The sequence below is a fragment of the Plasmodium berghei genome (genome assembly GCF_900002375.2).
Source record: "Plasmodium berghei ANKA genome assembly, chromosome: 11".
Taxonomy (NCBI): Eukaryota; Apicomplexa; class Aconoidasida; order Haemosporida; family Plasmodiidae; genus Plasmodium; species Plasmodium berghei.
Window position 1 is genome coordinate 1,026,429 of NC_036169.2, and position 17,109 is coordinate 1,043,537.

At 22.7% G+C, this 17,109-nt stretch overlaps 7 protein-coding genes across 7 annotated transcripts; 1 reads left to right on the plus strand and 6 right to left on the minus strand.

The window, feature by feature from the left end:
• Nucleotides 1–60: 60 nt before the first annotated feature.
• On the minus strand, nucleotides 61–969 carry PBANKA_1127200 (conserved Plasmodium protein, unknown function; the record flags this gene model as incomplete). The annotated part of the gene is made up of 1 exon (XM_034565820.1): nucleotides 61–969. The coding sequence occupies one exon, from the start codon at nucleotides 967–969 to the stop codon at nucleotides 61–63; it is 909 nt and encodes a 302-aa protein (XP_034422479.1).
• A 784-nt stretch (nucleotides 970–1,753) lies between these two features.
• On the minus strand, nucleotides 1,754–3,460 carry PBANKA_1127300 (DNA methyltransferase 1-associated protein 1, putative; the record flags this gene model as incomplete). Its single annotated transcript, XM_034565821.1, has 5 exons — nucleotides 1,754–1,825; nucleotides 1,989–2,052; nucleotides 2,156–2,328; nucleotides 2,502–3,200; nucleotides 3,311–3,460. The coding sequence occupies 5 exons, from the start codon at nucleotides 3,458–3,460 to the stop codon at nucleotides 1,754–1,756; spliced, it is 1,158 nt and encodes a 385-aa protein (XP_034422480.1).
• Nucleotides 3,461–4,345: 885 nt separating this feature from the next.
• On the plus strand, nucleotides 4,346–6,055 carry PBANKA_1127400 (conserved Plasmodium protein, unknown function; the record flags this gene model as incomplete). Its single annotated transcript, XM_034565822.1, has 1 exon — nucleotides 4,346–6,055. One exon carries the CDS (start codon nucleotides 4,346–4,348, stop codon nucleotides 6,053–6,055), a length of 1,710 nt encoding a protein of 569 aa, XP_034422481.1.
• A 508-nt stretch (nucleotides 6,056–6,563) lies between these two features.
• PBANKA_1127500 (glutamyl-tRNA(Gln) amidotransferase subunit B, putative) lies at nucleotides 6,564–8,675 on the minus strand (the record flags this gene model as incomplete). Its single annotated transcript, XM_034565823.1, has 1 exon — nucleotides 6,564–8,675. The coding sequence occupies one exon, from the start codon at nucleotides 8,673–8,675 to the stop codon at nucleotides 6,564–6,566; it is 2,112 nt and encodes a 703-aa protein (XP_034422482.1).
• A 1,517-nt stretch (nucleotides 8,676–10,192) lies between these two features.
• Nucleotides 10,193–11,077, minus strand: PBANKA_1127600 (glucosamine 6-phosphate N-acetyltransferase, putative; the record flags this gene model as incomplete). Its single annotated transcript, XM_034565824.1, has 1 exon — nucleotides 10,193–11,077. The coding sequence occupies one exon, from the start codon at nucleotides 11,075–11,077 to the stop codon at nucleotides 10,193–10,195; it is 885 nt and encodes a 294-aa protein (XP_034422483.1).
• A 618-nt stretch (nucleotides 11,078–11,695) lies between these two features.
• On the minus strand, nucleotides 11,696–13,765 carry PBANKA_1127700 (nicotinate phosphoribosyltransferase, putative; the record flags this gene model as incomplete). Its single annotated transcript, XM_034565825.1, has 1 exon — nucleotides 11,696–13,765. One exon carries the CDS (start codon nucleotides 13,763–13,765, stop codon nucleotides 11,696–11,698), a length of 2,070 nt encoding a protein of 689 aa, XP_034422484.1.
• A 1,473-nt stretch (nucleotides 13,766–15,238) lies between these two features.
• Nucleotides 15,239–16,378, minus strand: PBANKA_1127800 (DnaJ protein, putative; the record flags this gene model as incomplete). The annotated part of the gene is made up of 1 exon (XM_034565826.1): nucleotides 15,239–16,378. The coding sequence occupies one exon, from the start codon at nucleotides 16,376–16,378 to the stop codon at nucleotides 15,239–15,241; it is 1,140 nt and encodes a 379-aa protein (XP_034422485.1).
• Nucleotides 16,379–17,109: the final 731 nt, after the last annotated feature.

Consider the following 17,109-nt stretch of genomic DNA (forward strand, 5'->3'; position numbering starts at 1 on the left):
TGCAAAACGGAATTTTTATTTTTATCTTAATAATGTATATGCATGTGAATATACATAGATTTATTGATTAAAATTAAGATCAGTAATGATTATGAGGACAGTCCAATTTCCTGAGGATTCAAATTGCCCCAATTTAAGTGCAAACCAACATTTATTATCGGGTACAATAAATTTAAATATGCCAATATCATCTTTATTATTTCGACATTCATTAAGAATATTTAATGCTTTTGTTAATGTTTTAATATATACTACTTTTTTCAAATCGGAATTATCATTATTTTTATATGTTTTACATATATTTTTTTTTTTTTTGGTGTCTATTACATTTTTTAAAACGTAATTATTTTTTAATGTAGTTACATTTTTTGTAGTTATCGAATCCATAAGAAAAATAATATCACATTTTTTATTTACTATTTCGAATATTAATTCAATTCTATCTGAATAAAACTTGGAATAGGTATTTAAAATTTTACAACATTTTTTTAATTTGCAATTAATATATATAGAATTTTTATGCATTTTTATATCTGGAAATTTAGTTAATGATGGATTAATAATTTCTACTCCACATTCATATTTTTTAAAAGCATCTGTAACATTACAATGATGTTTAAATAATAATATGCATATTCCATTTTTTTCAAATAAATCAATTGTAATTTTTGTATTTTTAGATATATTCTTAAAAATATCATATATTTGATATATATATACCAGTATAATTATTTCATTGTTCGAATTGCTTTTTAAAATATAATTTTCATAAAATAAATCATTCATACTAATTTTTATCAATATTTCTACATGCCTCTTTTCATTGCCAAAAATTAATAAATGTTTTTCCGAAAACTTAAAACACAAAAAAGAAGTTTCAATTGAAAAAGAACAAAATTCTTTAAGTCCTTTCAGTATATATGAAAAGTCATTTATACCGTCTTGTTTGAACTCCGCATGTAATTTCATTGTATCTTACGTATTCCTATAGAGGTGTGCATGTTATATATTTGTTTTCTTATTCGTTTATTTTCTATATACTTTTTTAAATTGACTCCCCTTGGTCTTTTAAAGTTTCTTGAATTTTACTACGTCTCTCAAATTTTGAAGCTTATAATTTAAACTGTACACAATGTGTTTGATTTATGTCTGTAAATATTGGAACATAGTTATTTTGATTAACTTATATATTTTAGTATATAAACAAAATATATAGATATTTTTTACTATTTATTAATATCCCTTTGGGGGTTCCCTGTTTGTATTCTATTCATGCATTATATTTCTTTTCTATATTTTTATCAATACTATTTTTTGCGCATTTCACGAGCAATTTTATTTGTTACATATATATGTGTTTTCTTTTTTTTATCACTTTTGTTTTAGTAATTTTCGTATATATTTTTATTCTTAAGTAAAAAAGCGAATGAACAACAAAAATATGCATTTTTTCTTTTTTTAAAGCATTCGAATGTTGTTAAATGTTTCCATTGCATATAAACATACCTTAGTGGCGTATTATATAGCTATATATTTTTACACATTTATGTATCGTTTATTTTTATATTTATAAGTTTATCGAATTAAAAATATATAAGTATTTAAATGAGTTTTTCTATTATAATTTTTACATAAAAAATATATATAATGCATTATTCACAGTAATGAATAATATTAGGATTTGTGTCCGTTATATTATTTTTTATCATTCACATCATATTGTAAAATAATTTATATATACGGGGAGCATGCATTATGACTTATTCTTCTTTTTAATATATTCTTCTTCCAATTTTATTAACTCATTTTTCCAATATTCACATTCCTATTAATCATAAAATATGCATTCATACAAATATTTATGGGAAAAAGCATTTATAAAAAACTGTATTATTATTAGCACATACATATTTTATATATTATAAGATACATATCGATGCATATTCAAATTATATGTTCTAATTGTTATGTATTATAACGATGTTTACCTGTTTTAATTTTTCGATTTTTTTTTTTAAATTCAATAATATAGCCACGTCAGTTCTTAAAACCCTATGTAGCAACGAAAATGAAATTTTAAATAATCATAGAAATGTGTAAAAAGATAAAACAATAAGCAGATAATTATATATATATATATGATATGCAATTATACCCATATAAGAAGCAAATGTTTTCTGTATATATGGTTGGTTTTTCTATGCCGTTTTCTTTTAAATATATATCTAGTTTGTCAAAATATGAGATATCGATTTTAAGCTTTTGGAAAAAATATTTTGCACTGTAAATATTTTTTTCGTCCTTTTCGTCCTCAGGGAATTTGTTTATCTATATAACCGATGAAAGAAATAAGAACATATAAAAATATAATAAAAGGGTATAAGATAAATAGTGGGAAAACAGACACCAATTCAAAAAATTATAAGTATGTAACAATATGGAGAAATGACACAGACACTTTTATTATTATTGAATGTATAAGCACATGTATTTTGTGTTACCGGTATAATTTCGTCGTTAGTTAACTCAAATTTCTTTTTCAATTTTTTCATATCAGACACCTTTTTTAATTCATGTTTAATTTTGCTCTCAAATTTTTTAATGCTTTCCATTGTTATTTCTTCTAACATTACGTCTTTTTTTGATATTGTATATGTTTTATGAATTGTATTTTTTCTTTCGATATCTGCTTCCATATTATACGTAAATTTGACTAGTGGGTGTTTAGCTTTTCCTTCTTTTAATTTTATTAAATCAGTATTATTTTTAATTTTTTTTGATTCTTCTAACTTAATTTTTTGATCATAAGCATCTTCTACAACTTTTTTAGACACGCTGTAAAACCGATCTTTTATTTCTTCTATAGTTCTTGAATATTTGGTATCATATACATCATATATAATAATAAAATGACATTCATATTTTTCACATAAATTAAATAAATAATCAGTTTCTTCTTTTGTCCATTTTAAATTCATATTTTTAATTTGTTTATTGTAAAATTCATCATCATATTTTACTATATTTAATTTTTTATTAAATTTTTCAAAAGTGTAATCATCTTCTATAGTATTTTCATTAAATTGAATTTTGTCATTTTTATACCCTATTTTTTTCCATTTTTTTAATATTAAGTCATCATTTCTGCATTTGTTTTTAAATTTTACCAACCTCCATATGCTAGAATTCTTGTTATTAATCTATGAAAAAAGAAGATGAAAATGAGGAAAAAATATGCAGATATATAAAAATTGCATTTCTTTACATTAATGTGAATATATGGATTTGTTTTCATTTTTTTTTAATTTACATTTATAGTTTTAGATGATGTTGGAAGAGAAAACAAGTTATCATTTTCTTTTAAAAAAATTAATTCCTTTTTGCTCTTTTTATCTTTCTCCTTTTTCTTATCCTTTATTTTTTCGATGTTAATACCGAGCATGTCATATATATGACTCATTTTCGATGAATAATATTAAAACTTATTAATATAACGAAGAAGGTAATATATCATTTCAATGTATAATACATGCCATATGGATAGTAACTAGACAAAACCATTAATATTATCATCGCTTAATAAAAATAACAAAAAAAAACATATATATGCATGATGGTGTGAGAACTTATGACTATATGCGATAATAATAAACCAAAGGTTAGTCACGCATTTGAATGCATATATGATTATCAAATGACAAATAAATAGCTTGCAGAAAAAAACAATGCATATATATAGTCTAGGAATATATAGTTTCCTAATTTGTGACAATTGTTTAATGGTTAATTCTCTGCAACTCTTACCAATTTATCATTAATATAAAAAATCTATACACATAAATTATGCAAAAATATATGCATATGTTATTAAGTGTACATAATTGCATTATTTAAAAAAACAAAAAAAATCACTAAATTTTAGGAAAGCTATCAAATGAAATACATTTTTATTACTACATGTATTGATCAAAAATAATATTATAATTATGGAAGTTTATGATGTATATACTAAAAAATATATATATTTTTTTTGAAGTTGAATTTTTTCTTTAATGATAAGTATATATGAAAAAAAATATATTATGCATATGTATGCTATATCTAAGGAGAGTGTAACGGATTTAATAATCTCCCATTTTAAGTTCTATTAAATGTGAGAAAACATATGTATATATGTTACTTATACGTGTAAAACATTGTTTAATAATTCAGGGAGAAATGTAATAAATACAATTTATAAAATTGCATTTATAAAAAGGGTAAAAATTTGGAATATTATACCCTATATATATAATACATATGATATGTATGCTATTATATGTATATAAAGTAGCATCTTATGAAGATGCTATTTTCGTTAATCATCTTTTTGGCGTTTTTTTTAGAAGAATGTTATATTTTATGCTTAAAAAAAAATTACAATTTTCTACTAAAAGAAAATAACACAATATACCATCACAAACAAAGAGAATGCACTAATAAATCTTATTTATCATTAAAGAAACATAAGAAAAGTTATTACTGTAAACATGAAAATAAAAGGTTATTTCTAAACAATAAGGAAGGACCACAGGATGAATATAAAGTAGATATAGAAAAAAAAATACTTGGCCATAATTTATTTAATTTCAGCTTAGTAGATATTCTAACTATTTTCAAGCTATTATTATATTTAAAAAAAATAATTTTATATCGTCATAATAATAATGTATCAATTCAAATAAAAGAACCCTTAAGAGAAAATAATAACAGCTATCGTGATACAATATATGAATATGGACTATTTTTAAAAAAATATTTATCAAAAAATAAAAATGCAAGAAACACATTTTTTAATGTAATCGATACTAAATTAATAAGAACTGGGGAAATATGTTGTGACGCAACTGAAAAAAATGAGCAAACATGTAATAATTTATACCAAACAAAAAATCAACAAACTCAAACGATTATTCCCAGCAGTAATGATCAATTGAAAAATAATGATACAGATCACTTTATAAAAAAGGGTGGGGATATAAAGGAAGATAAAAAAAATATACCTAATATTGTAAGGATTTTAAAACAAATAATTAAAAAGTTATACATTGATATAAAAGAAGAACGTTACATAAATAATATTAACGATAAAACAATTTTAATTGTATTTTATGTAAATGCTAAAAAATTTGTAATTTCGTGTTGTTATAAAAAAATTGATAGAATGTATTATCTATATAAAAATACAGTATATGTTGAAGTGTGTGATATAATAAAAAAAGACATTGCAATAATTAATCTTATATCGAATAATAAATTATTCTGGGATTTTAGTAAAGATAAAATATCGGTTAACCCATTTTATATAAAATATTATGTTAAATATTATTTCAATACATTATTTCATTTAAATCCTAAATTGGTAATAAATAATTATTCAAGCATGCTATATAATAATAAGTTTCCGTACATATCACAAATCGGTGATTCACATAATAATATAGACAAAAATATAATGCATACATTTTTTTTAAATAATAAAAATTCTATTGATATAAAACAGCCTCAAAATTATGAAAACAAACAAAATGATACAATAAGAAATTATGGGCACATAAAAAAAAGAAAAGAAATAAACATCAAAGCGATAAAAATATATATGAATGGGAAGTATTATGTATCGATTCCAATGTGCTTAATATATAATGTAATTAAAAAAAAATTTTATATAAACAACATTTTCTATATTGATAATACAAAACACAATTTAGAAAGCATTTGCACACTTGTGGATATATATTTTAACAACATTCATTTTTTTCAAAGTAATAATTTCATTTATTTAAATAACACAAATATAATCTTAAATAGTGATCAACTAAGTTTTGATCTTAATTATATTCTTCTTTTTTATTTTGTATATTTTAATAACAAAAAAAAATTGCATACACCGAAGGAAATAAATCCACTTTTTCCTTTTTCTAATATAATGCATAATAAAAAAGGAAATAATTCAAAAATTATAAAAAAAATTGTGTATAAAGCTGATAGCAATTTTGTTAATTTTGTATATTAAGTATTTATATGAATACTATGGCGATAGAAAAATGTTGTAGCACGGTGATATAAAATTACATAATATATTGTTCCATGTATTTTTTTTTACCATCCACACATTATTTTTATTTCGGGCTTTTGCTTTTTTATTTGACTTTTTTTTCTAACACTATATTAATTTGTTTAATTAACTTTATTTTTAAAATTTATTTTCGGAAGCATTGACAAATTGTAGAGAAAAACAAAAAAAATGTAAACACTATATGTTTTGTTTTACTTAGCATTTGTATACACAAAAAATATGTTAAGGGTGTAAAAATCCATGTATATGGAACATTAATTATATGAGCATGTATAACATATGGGGCACAAAACATAAGAGTCCCAAACTTTCAAAATAATGGAATAAATAAACGAATAACATAATTATGAACAAAGGGAGGCAATTTATTTGCCTCATGAACAATAGCGAATAAAGTGAAATAAATAGATGAAGAGGGAAATGGTATAATGTGGTATTATAACAACTATGGCATTTCCTCCAATATTTTTTTAATATAATCACTAATAAAGGTATTTACAAATGTGTAATTAATGCTCATTAACGATTTTTCTTGATTTATTTTATTTTTTAAAATACCTATAATTCGGTTTTTAAAATTTTGCTCATTTAATATATTTTTATTATCATCAATTTGTAAATACTTTATATTTTTATCAAGAATATTTTTTAGAATATTATGCATTTCATCAAAGATATTATTATTTGCAATGTTTAATTTTTCTAATAATGCTTCTTTGTCAAACCCTATATCTATGTATTTATATAAATATTCTCTGATAAAAGTTTTGTCTATATTATATTTTTTTGAGCATTTGATAAGAAAATATAAATCCTTTGGTTTTATCAAAATTTTTTTTGATAACATATTTTTTTTTTTTAATATATCTATTAACGTATTAACTATAAAATTTGAGATGCTCTTTTCTTCATCCATCCGATTTACATCCTCGCCAATTTCATTGCCATTTACTTTTTTATCTACTTCTATATGCTCCAAACATTCGTTAAAATAGTTGTATAAAAATGGGTCATTAAAAAATACATGGAAATAATGCTTTGACCATTTATATTTAATTTGATCTTCATATATTTTGATTTTATAATTAACATAAAACTTTAACAACTTTAAGACTTTATTGTTTAGTTTATATTCAGGTATATTTCCTTCGTGTACATAATTATATTTTTCTTTTTTTCGTAAAAAATAATCTGTATTATTTACATAGCTTTTTGTATATATATCACTTGACATATTATTATTGTCATTATTATTACATTTTATGTTATTATAATTTTCTAAGATTGATTTAACAGCATTTTGTTTTTCTAATTCTATACAATTTCTTATTTTTGTAAAGCTATTAATATTTTTAAGCTCTATCCTATTATATTTTATATTTTCATATTCAAAAGATATGTTTATGTCTGATCTTATATTTTCTTTATTACCTACACACACACCTAGCAAACATATTTTATTTTTGATTTCTTTTAACAGGTTTATACAATCGTCAATATTCATGTAACCTTTTTCGATTACAATTTCAGCTAATGGTATACCACATCTGTTATAGTCTAATAAAAGCTTTATATCCGAATTACTATTTATTCCAACTCCATGGTTAATCGAATTAATTTCTAAATTGGTATTATTAGATGATGAATTTATGTAATTATTAGTAATATCATCAATATGTTTATTTTTATCCAATAAAATATCATTATTAAATGTGTCTCTGTCATTTATTTCTGACGGTATCGATTCATTGGAATTCCTTTTATTTAAATTATTGAAAAGTAAAAAAGATTTGCTTGTATCTTCTTCTAAATGAACACTTTTTATATTATATTTTTTTCCGTTGATATAAATGTGCCCATTTGATCCTAGTGGTTTTTCTTTTTGTGTAATTTGATATCCTTTGGGCAAATCATAATAATTATAAATTTTTCTATCAAATGATATATGCTTACTTAAATTACAATTAAGAATGATGCAAATTAAATATGTATACAAAATGGCTGTAATATTTACTAAATTTAACGAACCTACTTCACCTACACAAATATTGCAAATGTGTTCATTTGGTTTAGTAATAGTGTTATCCCCATAATTACCATGACAATTTGTTTCACTTTTTTTATTGTCTTCTATATCATTTTTTAAATTTTCAATTTCAGAGTTATAATTATCTATTTTGTTTACTGTTTTTTTTTTCAGTATATTTTCATTTAAAAAGTTTGTTAAATCAGTGTTATACTTTTCATTTTTTTTTTCTTTATATAAAGAAGATGTATTAAAGCAACTACAGAACGCTTTATGTTTTGTACTTAACTGTACGTGTATCTCAATGCCAATTTGATATTTCAATTTATTTTCAATGTTTTTTTTTAGTTCCGTGTTATTGGTTACCTCATGATTGTATATGCTATTTCTGAATTTTACTTTTATATTTTTTATATTTTGTCCTAAGGAAATTAAATTATTGTTACCTTTTAATGTGTTTATTTTGAAGCATGTAATTTCAAACCAAATAAAAAAAACGAAGTAACTAAGCCACATGTAAGCAAACATCATATATAAGTATATGTGTTTGTTTGTGTATATGCATATAAATGTGTGTATTGTTGCTTCATTTGGTATGGTATTCTATGGTCAATGCATTTTTCATAAAAACTATAAAATAAATCGACGAATAAATAAAAAGTTATAAATGTAATTTTTTATACATAAGATATGGGTATCTCCGATGTTTTTCATATCTTTGAAGATATTATACTTTTCTTATGCCTTGTCCTATCGCTTTTTCTTTCACAACTTCGGTAACCTTTGAGTTTTCTTCTCTTCATTAATCGTTTAGTTACATATGGATTGCATAAATAATTTTATGTCATTTATTTTTTAAATTTGTATTTTTAAAAACATTTTTCCATTTTAGTTATACTAAAAAAAATATAAATGTTAAACCATTCATTGGGTTCATATATATGTGCGTGAATAATTCGTTTTATCAAATATTTCGCCTTTCTTTTTTTTATTAACAATCATGGTTTATAATCTATTGCAATTAATAATATTTTTCACTTTTAACAATTTATGCTAGAATAAATTTCTAATAGGAGAAACTTTTTTTTGACATAAAAATATTTAAAAGGAAAAAAATTGAATATATTTATACTATATGCATATGTATGTACTTATGCGGGCATATTATAGATCCGCAATGGTATTATATATATTTTTTCTTTTGAAGTCATTTGATAAAGGTTGTAAAAAAAATTATTTTAAGCCCTTAAAATAACAATATAAGTATATGTAAATTTATAACACTCTATATATATGTATATATAGGAGATAAAAACATATTAAGCATATTAAATATATAATACAAGTAAATTCTTCAAATAATTATCAATAAATGGAAATTATATATGACTATGCATATTTTTTTAAACAAAATAAAAAACAAAAGCAGTCATTCTATATTTCATCATCAGTTTATTTAAAAAAATAAATTATACTAACAATAAATGTTTTCTAAATAAACTAAAATTTATATATTATTTTAATTGCATAGATATAGAAAAGCCAAATGAAAATGATTGCAAATATGTTACTTTGTTATTTAATCTTATCTATGAACCATATGATAAGTATTTATACAATATTATGAAACTGTTTTTACTAAGGCATAATAATATAAGCAACATACATGACCTTGTGTTAATTATTATGACAGTTTATTATACTGGAGTAAATAATAATAAAACTTCTAACACTAATAATATAAATTGTTTCAAAGAGGATATTAATTACATAAATCATCAATATGAATATGCACACACTGGATTATTTGACAATATAGATAGTATAATTGATCAAATGTATATCATATCAAATGAAAAAAGAAAAAATTAAGAATAGTTTAATATTTTTAGTAGCATATACGCATGTATATTTTATGTTTTTGTATGTACATTTATGAGCACAGGATAGAGAAATATTTTTTGTGGGCTTCCAAATGTCGAAATATTGTATTAATATTTATTTGTGCCTTTTTTATTATTTTATGTATTTTTTTTCGTATTTTCTTATTAATTTGTTTCCTCCTTACTAACTGAATTCATAAACTTTTGAATGCTTTCTTTATCATTTTTTGTTAAAAAATTATTTGGCAAAAAATTATAATTACAGTGCAAATATAATCTATATACTTCAGTTAGTATATTAACAAAATTTAATCTTTTGTATATTCTTAAAGCAATTTCATTTTCTACATTTAAATCACATCTATTGCAATAATATAAATATTTCAATATATATATACATATGTACATAATTAATAGACCAAATGATTTATTTCTATATTCTTTATGAACTACAAGTCGTTCAATCCTTGAATCAAAGCATCTTCCCATGTGAAATAACAAATATATCTCTACATAACCAACTATTTTTTTATTTTTTAAATTGTAATTTTGTAGTTCCGAATAAATATCATTTGGATCTAAAATTGTTTTACTAGCATTATAGTCTTTATTGCTTTTTTTGAAATATCGATTATTTTTTTCAATTCCTTTTTTTATGATATCTTCAATATTTAATATAAGCGATTTTTCAAATTGCACTGTATTAATATATGAAGATGTGTTTTGATATGGAACATTATTATTATTATTATTATCATAATCATAAATGTATAAAACGTAAGGATAATAAAAAGATTTCCCTATCATTTCAAAAAATAAAGATGGCCCAAAAAATATATTGCATGTTGTAACATCTCTTAGCATTTGATTACATATAATTAAATATTCATAATAAGTTGACATTAATTTAAATTTAAATTTGTAATTATTCCATGTGAAAACATATTTATATAACACTTTCTTTTTGCTCAATATATCTAAATAAAACTCTTTGAAACTATCACAATCGTTTATTTCAGGGATATTTTTTTCTTTATGTGAATCTTCCATTTTTTAAAAATTAAGTTTCTTTTTACATATAAATTCCGTATGAAAAAAATATTATATACCTATATAGAAATATAAATCACATTTCATTAAAAGCAAATGTTCATGAAAACTGTCAATTGAAAAAAAATAATGCTCATCATATAGAGGGGGAAATAATTAAAATAAACATATAGCAATCGATGTAATATACATATATGTATAATTGTTATATAAGAAAGTAAAAAAAAATAGAATAACGACCATGTGAAATGTACATATTAGGAACAAATATAAAATGTGCTAATGAAAAATAAATGAGCAGGTGCTATTATGAAAGAATAAATAAATATAATACTTTATGGGCGTTATATATATAGCAACGTTAAATATTTTTTCTTATATGTAAGTAAAATTCGTGTATATGTATATCATATGTTCCAATAAGGGGAAAAATAATAAATAAAATAAAAATAAGTATTGAATAAAAAAACACAAAATATATTTCTGCATCGGTATCATTCTTTCCATCTAGAAAATTAAAAAATTATTCATTCAACAAAGTCCATGCATATAGTGATATTATACTAGTAAAATGGAAAGAATCTTTGAAGTTTCGCCATTTTTATAAGCGAATATTGTTTAAATTAATTTTTTATATAGTTCGTGGTAATTTTCAGAAAAGAGAACAGGGTATCGTATTGGGTTATATGTAGAAAAATAGTCTTTTTTTAATTTTTTTATTTCATTTAATGTATGCTGTTTTAATTCGTGTATTGTCTTGAAGGTGATTAATAATTTCCCGTTATCCCATATATGCAATAATTTATTTTCGATTTTTTTGGGTGTAATAACTGTTTTTTTATATTGGTTTAGCATATCAACACATGTAATTTCTTTGTTTAGCAAAGGTTGGGTTTCATTGAAATGTTGTATATAATCAAATGATACACAATCATCTTCAGTATATAATCTATAAAGCATTTTTTTATATGGGTAATTCGATTTTATATGCTCATTTGTTATTTTAAAGCATGGTTGATTATTAATTTGCACTAACTTAAAAACAAGACCTAATGATGGCTGTGATTGGCATGTAATTAAATTTGTTCCAATGGCAAACATATCAATATGATGCTTATCTTGATTGAAAGTTTGAATTACTTTTTCATTGATATCATTACTAATACAAATTTTGAGGTCATTAAAAGGAACATTTAACTTACTTGATATATCAATAAATATTTTTTTACATTCATTTGATAATTGTTTTAAATCACCGGAATCGATTCGTATACCAATAGGCTTATAATTTATTTCATGTAACGATAATGCTACTATTAGAAAGTTGAAAATTCCCGATTCTAGTGTGTTATATGTATCTATTAAGCTAATGAACATCTTTGGATTAATTTGAGCAAAAGCCACAAATGCCAATAATTCACTTTCATTAGCATTTTTGCAATCATATAACTTATGGATAATTTCTTTATTTTTATTTACTATACTTAAAAAATCATGATTATCTAAATATTTATTAGGTACAGATTGATCACTTTTAAACGATAATATAAATGAATGTGACATTGTTCCTAATATAGGTATATCATATAGAAAAGATGCATATACATTTGATGTAAAATCGGCTCCAGCATAAGCATATCTCGATCCACTTAATGCTCCATCCGGCCCTTGAGCTCTTCTACAACCAAATTCAGCTAATGTTTTTTGATTTATGGAAATTTTATGCATCATACTATTTGTAGCTATTAAAGTAGGATAATTTATTAGATTTAAAATAGCGCTTTCTAATATCTGACATATTAATAATGGTCCTTCTAATGTTATTAATGGTTCATTCGCAAAAACTATTGACCCTTCTTCCATACTATGAATAGATAAGCGAGATCCGTTTACACCTTTTAAATAATCAACAAACTCGTCAATATACTCATAATGTGACATTTTTTTTTTTATATATTCTAATTGTCTTTGTGTAAAACGAAAACAATTAATATATTTTATAACTTCATGCACACCTCCTAAAACAGCAAATTCTCCTTTAAAAGGGCATTTACGAAAAAATATTTCGAAGACTGATATATTTTCATGTTTTTTTTGTCTAAAAAATGTATATGCCATAACCAAATGATAGTAATCCATAAAAAGAGCATTCATAGTATTGCTATGTGGCATATCTAAATTTTTGTTTATTCGATTCTCTATTAAATATTTGGTACATTTCATTAGCGATATAATTTTATGATCTTCGGTAGGAACTTCACTGGATGCGGAATCATCTTTTGAGGCCATTTTATTTACAGATTTATCTATCACTTGCATAGTGTTTAGATTCCCCTTAGTATAAGTATTCTCAACTAGATTTCCACTATAATTATTATTTATGGAATTTTCATGGTCATCCGTTAATTTTTTAGATATTTCACCATTAAGTATGTTATTACATGAATCTTGAGATATCTGTTTTTTCTTTTTCAAAAGCAAAAGTTCTTTTAAATCATCTTCTGTTATATATACATCATTTACATAAATAGATTTATTATTTTGGGCGATCGTGATGTTATTAATTAAAATTGAATTTGCATCTCTCATTTCCATATTTTGTTTATTTAAATATAAATTAGCATTCAGGCTTGTTCCATTACACCCATTACATAACTGATCTTTGTCACTATTGCATTTGGTTTCCATTTTGTTCTTATTGTATATATATATATATATATATATATATATTATAACGGAATTTAGTTTTTTTTATTATATCGGAAAATTAAGAAATGTCAATGTTGGGTACGTTAGGTATTGGTTAGAAAATGAAAAAAAAATAAAATTAAAATTAAAATAAACAATATAAAATACTTTTAAAATGAAAAATATTAAAGAACATAAAATTTATTTTATTTTGACATATAATATTCTGGAGCGTTTTATTGCATGTACAATAAAAGTAATTATATACTTATAATGTGAAGGGATTATTAATTGTATAGTACATATGCAAGGATATTGTAACCATTTGCATTATATACATAGTTAATATGCAATATAAATAAGTGATGTGAACTACCTATTTAATTGTTTAGCAGAAGCTAAAAAACGAACAGGATCATCAAATAATAAAAAAATTTATTACAAAAAATAAATAAAATTAATTTAAATGCGTTAAATTTTTTACAGAGTTTAATTAAACATAGGAAATTTAGATAAATTATTTATCAAAAACATAAAATCATTAGTAATAATTAGTAATGTACAATATTAATAATATAATTTTTTTTATGTTATAATTTTTAATTAAATTAAAAAAATAACGTCATTATAGGAACGATACAAATTCATATATGCATTATTTTTTGTGGATGTAAATGAAAACATACTATAACACATGCATACATATATAATCCATTCGATTCTATAAATTGTATGCCCTCTTATACTATATTATTTCATTGTTACGCAATTTTCCCATATCTTCACATATTTTATATAGTGTATGTATAAATACTGATTGCCTTCGGTATTTTCATATATAGACCCCCACTATTCCATATATATAATATGTATCCATTATATATATATATATGAAACCCAATTCAAATAAATAGTTTTAAGAAAATTAAATTTTGAATGCTTGCAGAGTTTTCATTTTGCTATTTTTACGAATTAAGTTTTTTTGATTGTTTTCATTGCCTAATTTTAGTTATTAGTATATTAAAATAAACAATAAAATACATAAAAATCAATGATGAAAAAAATCGAAAAAAAAGTACCAAAATGGATTGTGCAGGGCCAAAACGAAACGTTATATGCATACATATGCATATACAATCAATATATAGCATGGGAAAGGGAAATGTGAGGATTAGAATAGGCAATATGCACATTTTTCCATTTATAAATAAATTTTATGAATATACATATTATATATGTGAATTGGGATATCCTCTAACTATATATTGCACATGCATTAGTACTTCCTTTGTAATTTTATTAGCTTTTTCATTTTTAATTCCCGAAGAAATATTAAAAGTGTGTTACAAAAAAATAAGGATTTTTATAATTAGTGATGTATTCAAGTACGCCGCCATATATTACTTCATTATAAAGCACATATTAATGTGCGTAATGCACATAATATATACCAAGGTCCATGTACTAAATATATTAGAACAAATCAACAATAGCTTCCTTTTGCTTCTCTGTTAACTTATCAGGAAATTGTACCATAAATTTAATGTAAAGATTGCCATATTGACTTGAATTTTTAATCGGCATACCTTTATTTTGTACTTTAAGAACTTCATTATGAAAAGTGACGGTATTTTTGGTTATACGAATAGGTGTACCACTAATATGATGTATATCTTTTGAGAATCCAATTAGAGCATCCTTTAAACTAATTTGATATGTTTGATGTAAATCGTTATTTTTTCTCTCATACATCTTATGGTTTTTTGTTTGAACAAGAAAAACTAAATCTCCATTTTCATGGCCAATTTGTTGTTTTCCTTTTTTTTCAAATAAAATTTTATCATTATTTTTAGTTCCAGGTTCAATTTCTAATGTTAATTCAATACTTTTTCCTTCAATTAGTCCATTTTGGCAATATGAGCATTTCGAATCCCATGCCTTTCCCCTATCTATACAATTATCATCTCTTATTTTATTTTGCATAATAAAACCTGGAGCGACTTGTTGTGTTACAGTTCTATAGCCTTTGCCACTACATTCTTTTTTTTTCATAATACAATCATCACTTCTTAAGCATTTTACATCCCTTGTATAATATATCGAAAATATATCTCCTTTATACAATTGTTCTAAACTCAACTCTATTGGTAATATTAGGCTTTCTGCTTTTTTAACTTCTTCTCTTCTAAAACCACCACCAAAAAAACTTTCATAAATGTTAAAATGATCTGATGGATCATCATCCATTTTATTACTTTCTACATTCTTTGCAGCGTTTAACCCATAATTATCATACATTCTTCTTTTTTCTTCATCACTTAATATTTCATAAGCTTCAGCTATTTCGTTAAAACGATTATTTGAATTTTTATCTTTTGCTTTATCTGGATGATATATTTTGGATAATTTCCTATAAGCCTTTTTTATTTCTTCGGTACTTGCATATTTATCTACTTCTAACACCTTATATAATTTTGTATTGTTATAGTCATCATCTTCTTGTTCCCCACGCCCAAACCATGCATTTACATATTTATTCCATCTTTTATTTATTTGTATTGTGCTTAAAACAGCTAAAATAACCAATGTAAAATATATTTTTCTCTGTATCATGTTTCTTCAAATATCCATCTGTAAAGGTATATATAGATGATGCATATCAGGAATTATTAGATGAAATAGAAACAAGTAAATGCATTCTTATGCATATATGTGTATATATAGCTATGGATATATATACACACATGCAATATTCAGATATAGTTATTATATACACGCCCACAAATACAAGGATGCGCTTGATTAGAATATTTTTACCTGAATGCCTATGTATTTATATATCGTATCTAAATAAAGAACGCCTGAGTTATATATATAACCTTTTTTCTACGAGCTTCACAAATATGATATTAAAGGCATATGGCGTATATAAAGCCCTTTTTGAAAATTAAAACATTTAATTTTCTTGCTCTGTACTTTGTGAAAATAAAATGTTATTTTATATGTGAATTATATATATTAATATTTTATAGGCAATTGGGGTGCTATTTTTATGGATGTATATTTGTATACAAAAATATGCACATACTACAAAAGCTTATACTCTATAATTGGAAATTTTAGAATTTGAATTTTTAAATCATACTCCTTTGTTTATTATATAAATTTCTAAATAATTCTTTTTTAATCATAATTTTCCACTATTGTATTATTTATTTTTTTTTATTATTCAAAAATTAATAATAATAATTTTGGCCGCTCATTTATTATTTTACTATTTTTTTTTACTATCATGGGCCATAAATTATTATGCTTTAAATAATAAAAAAATATAATAATACTAA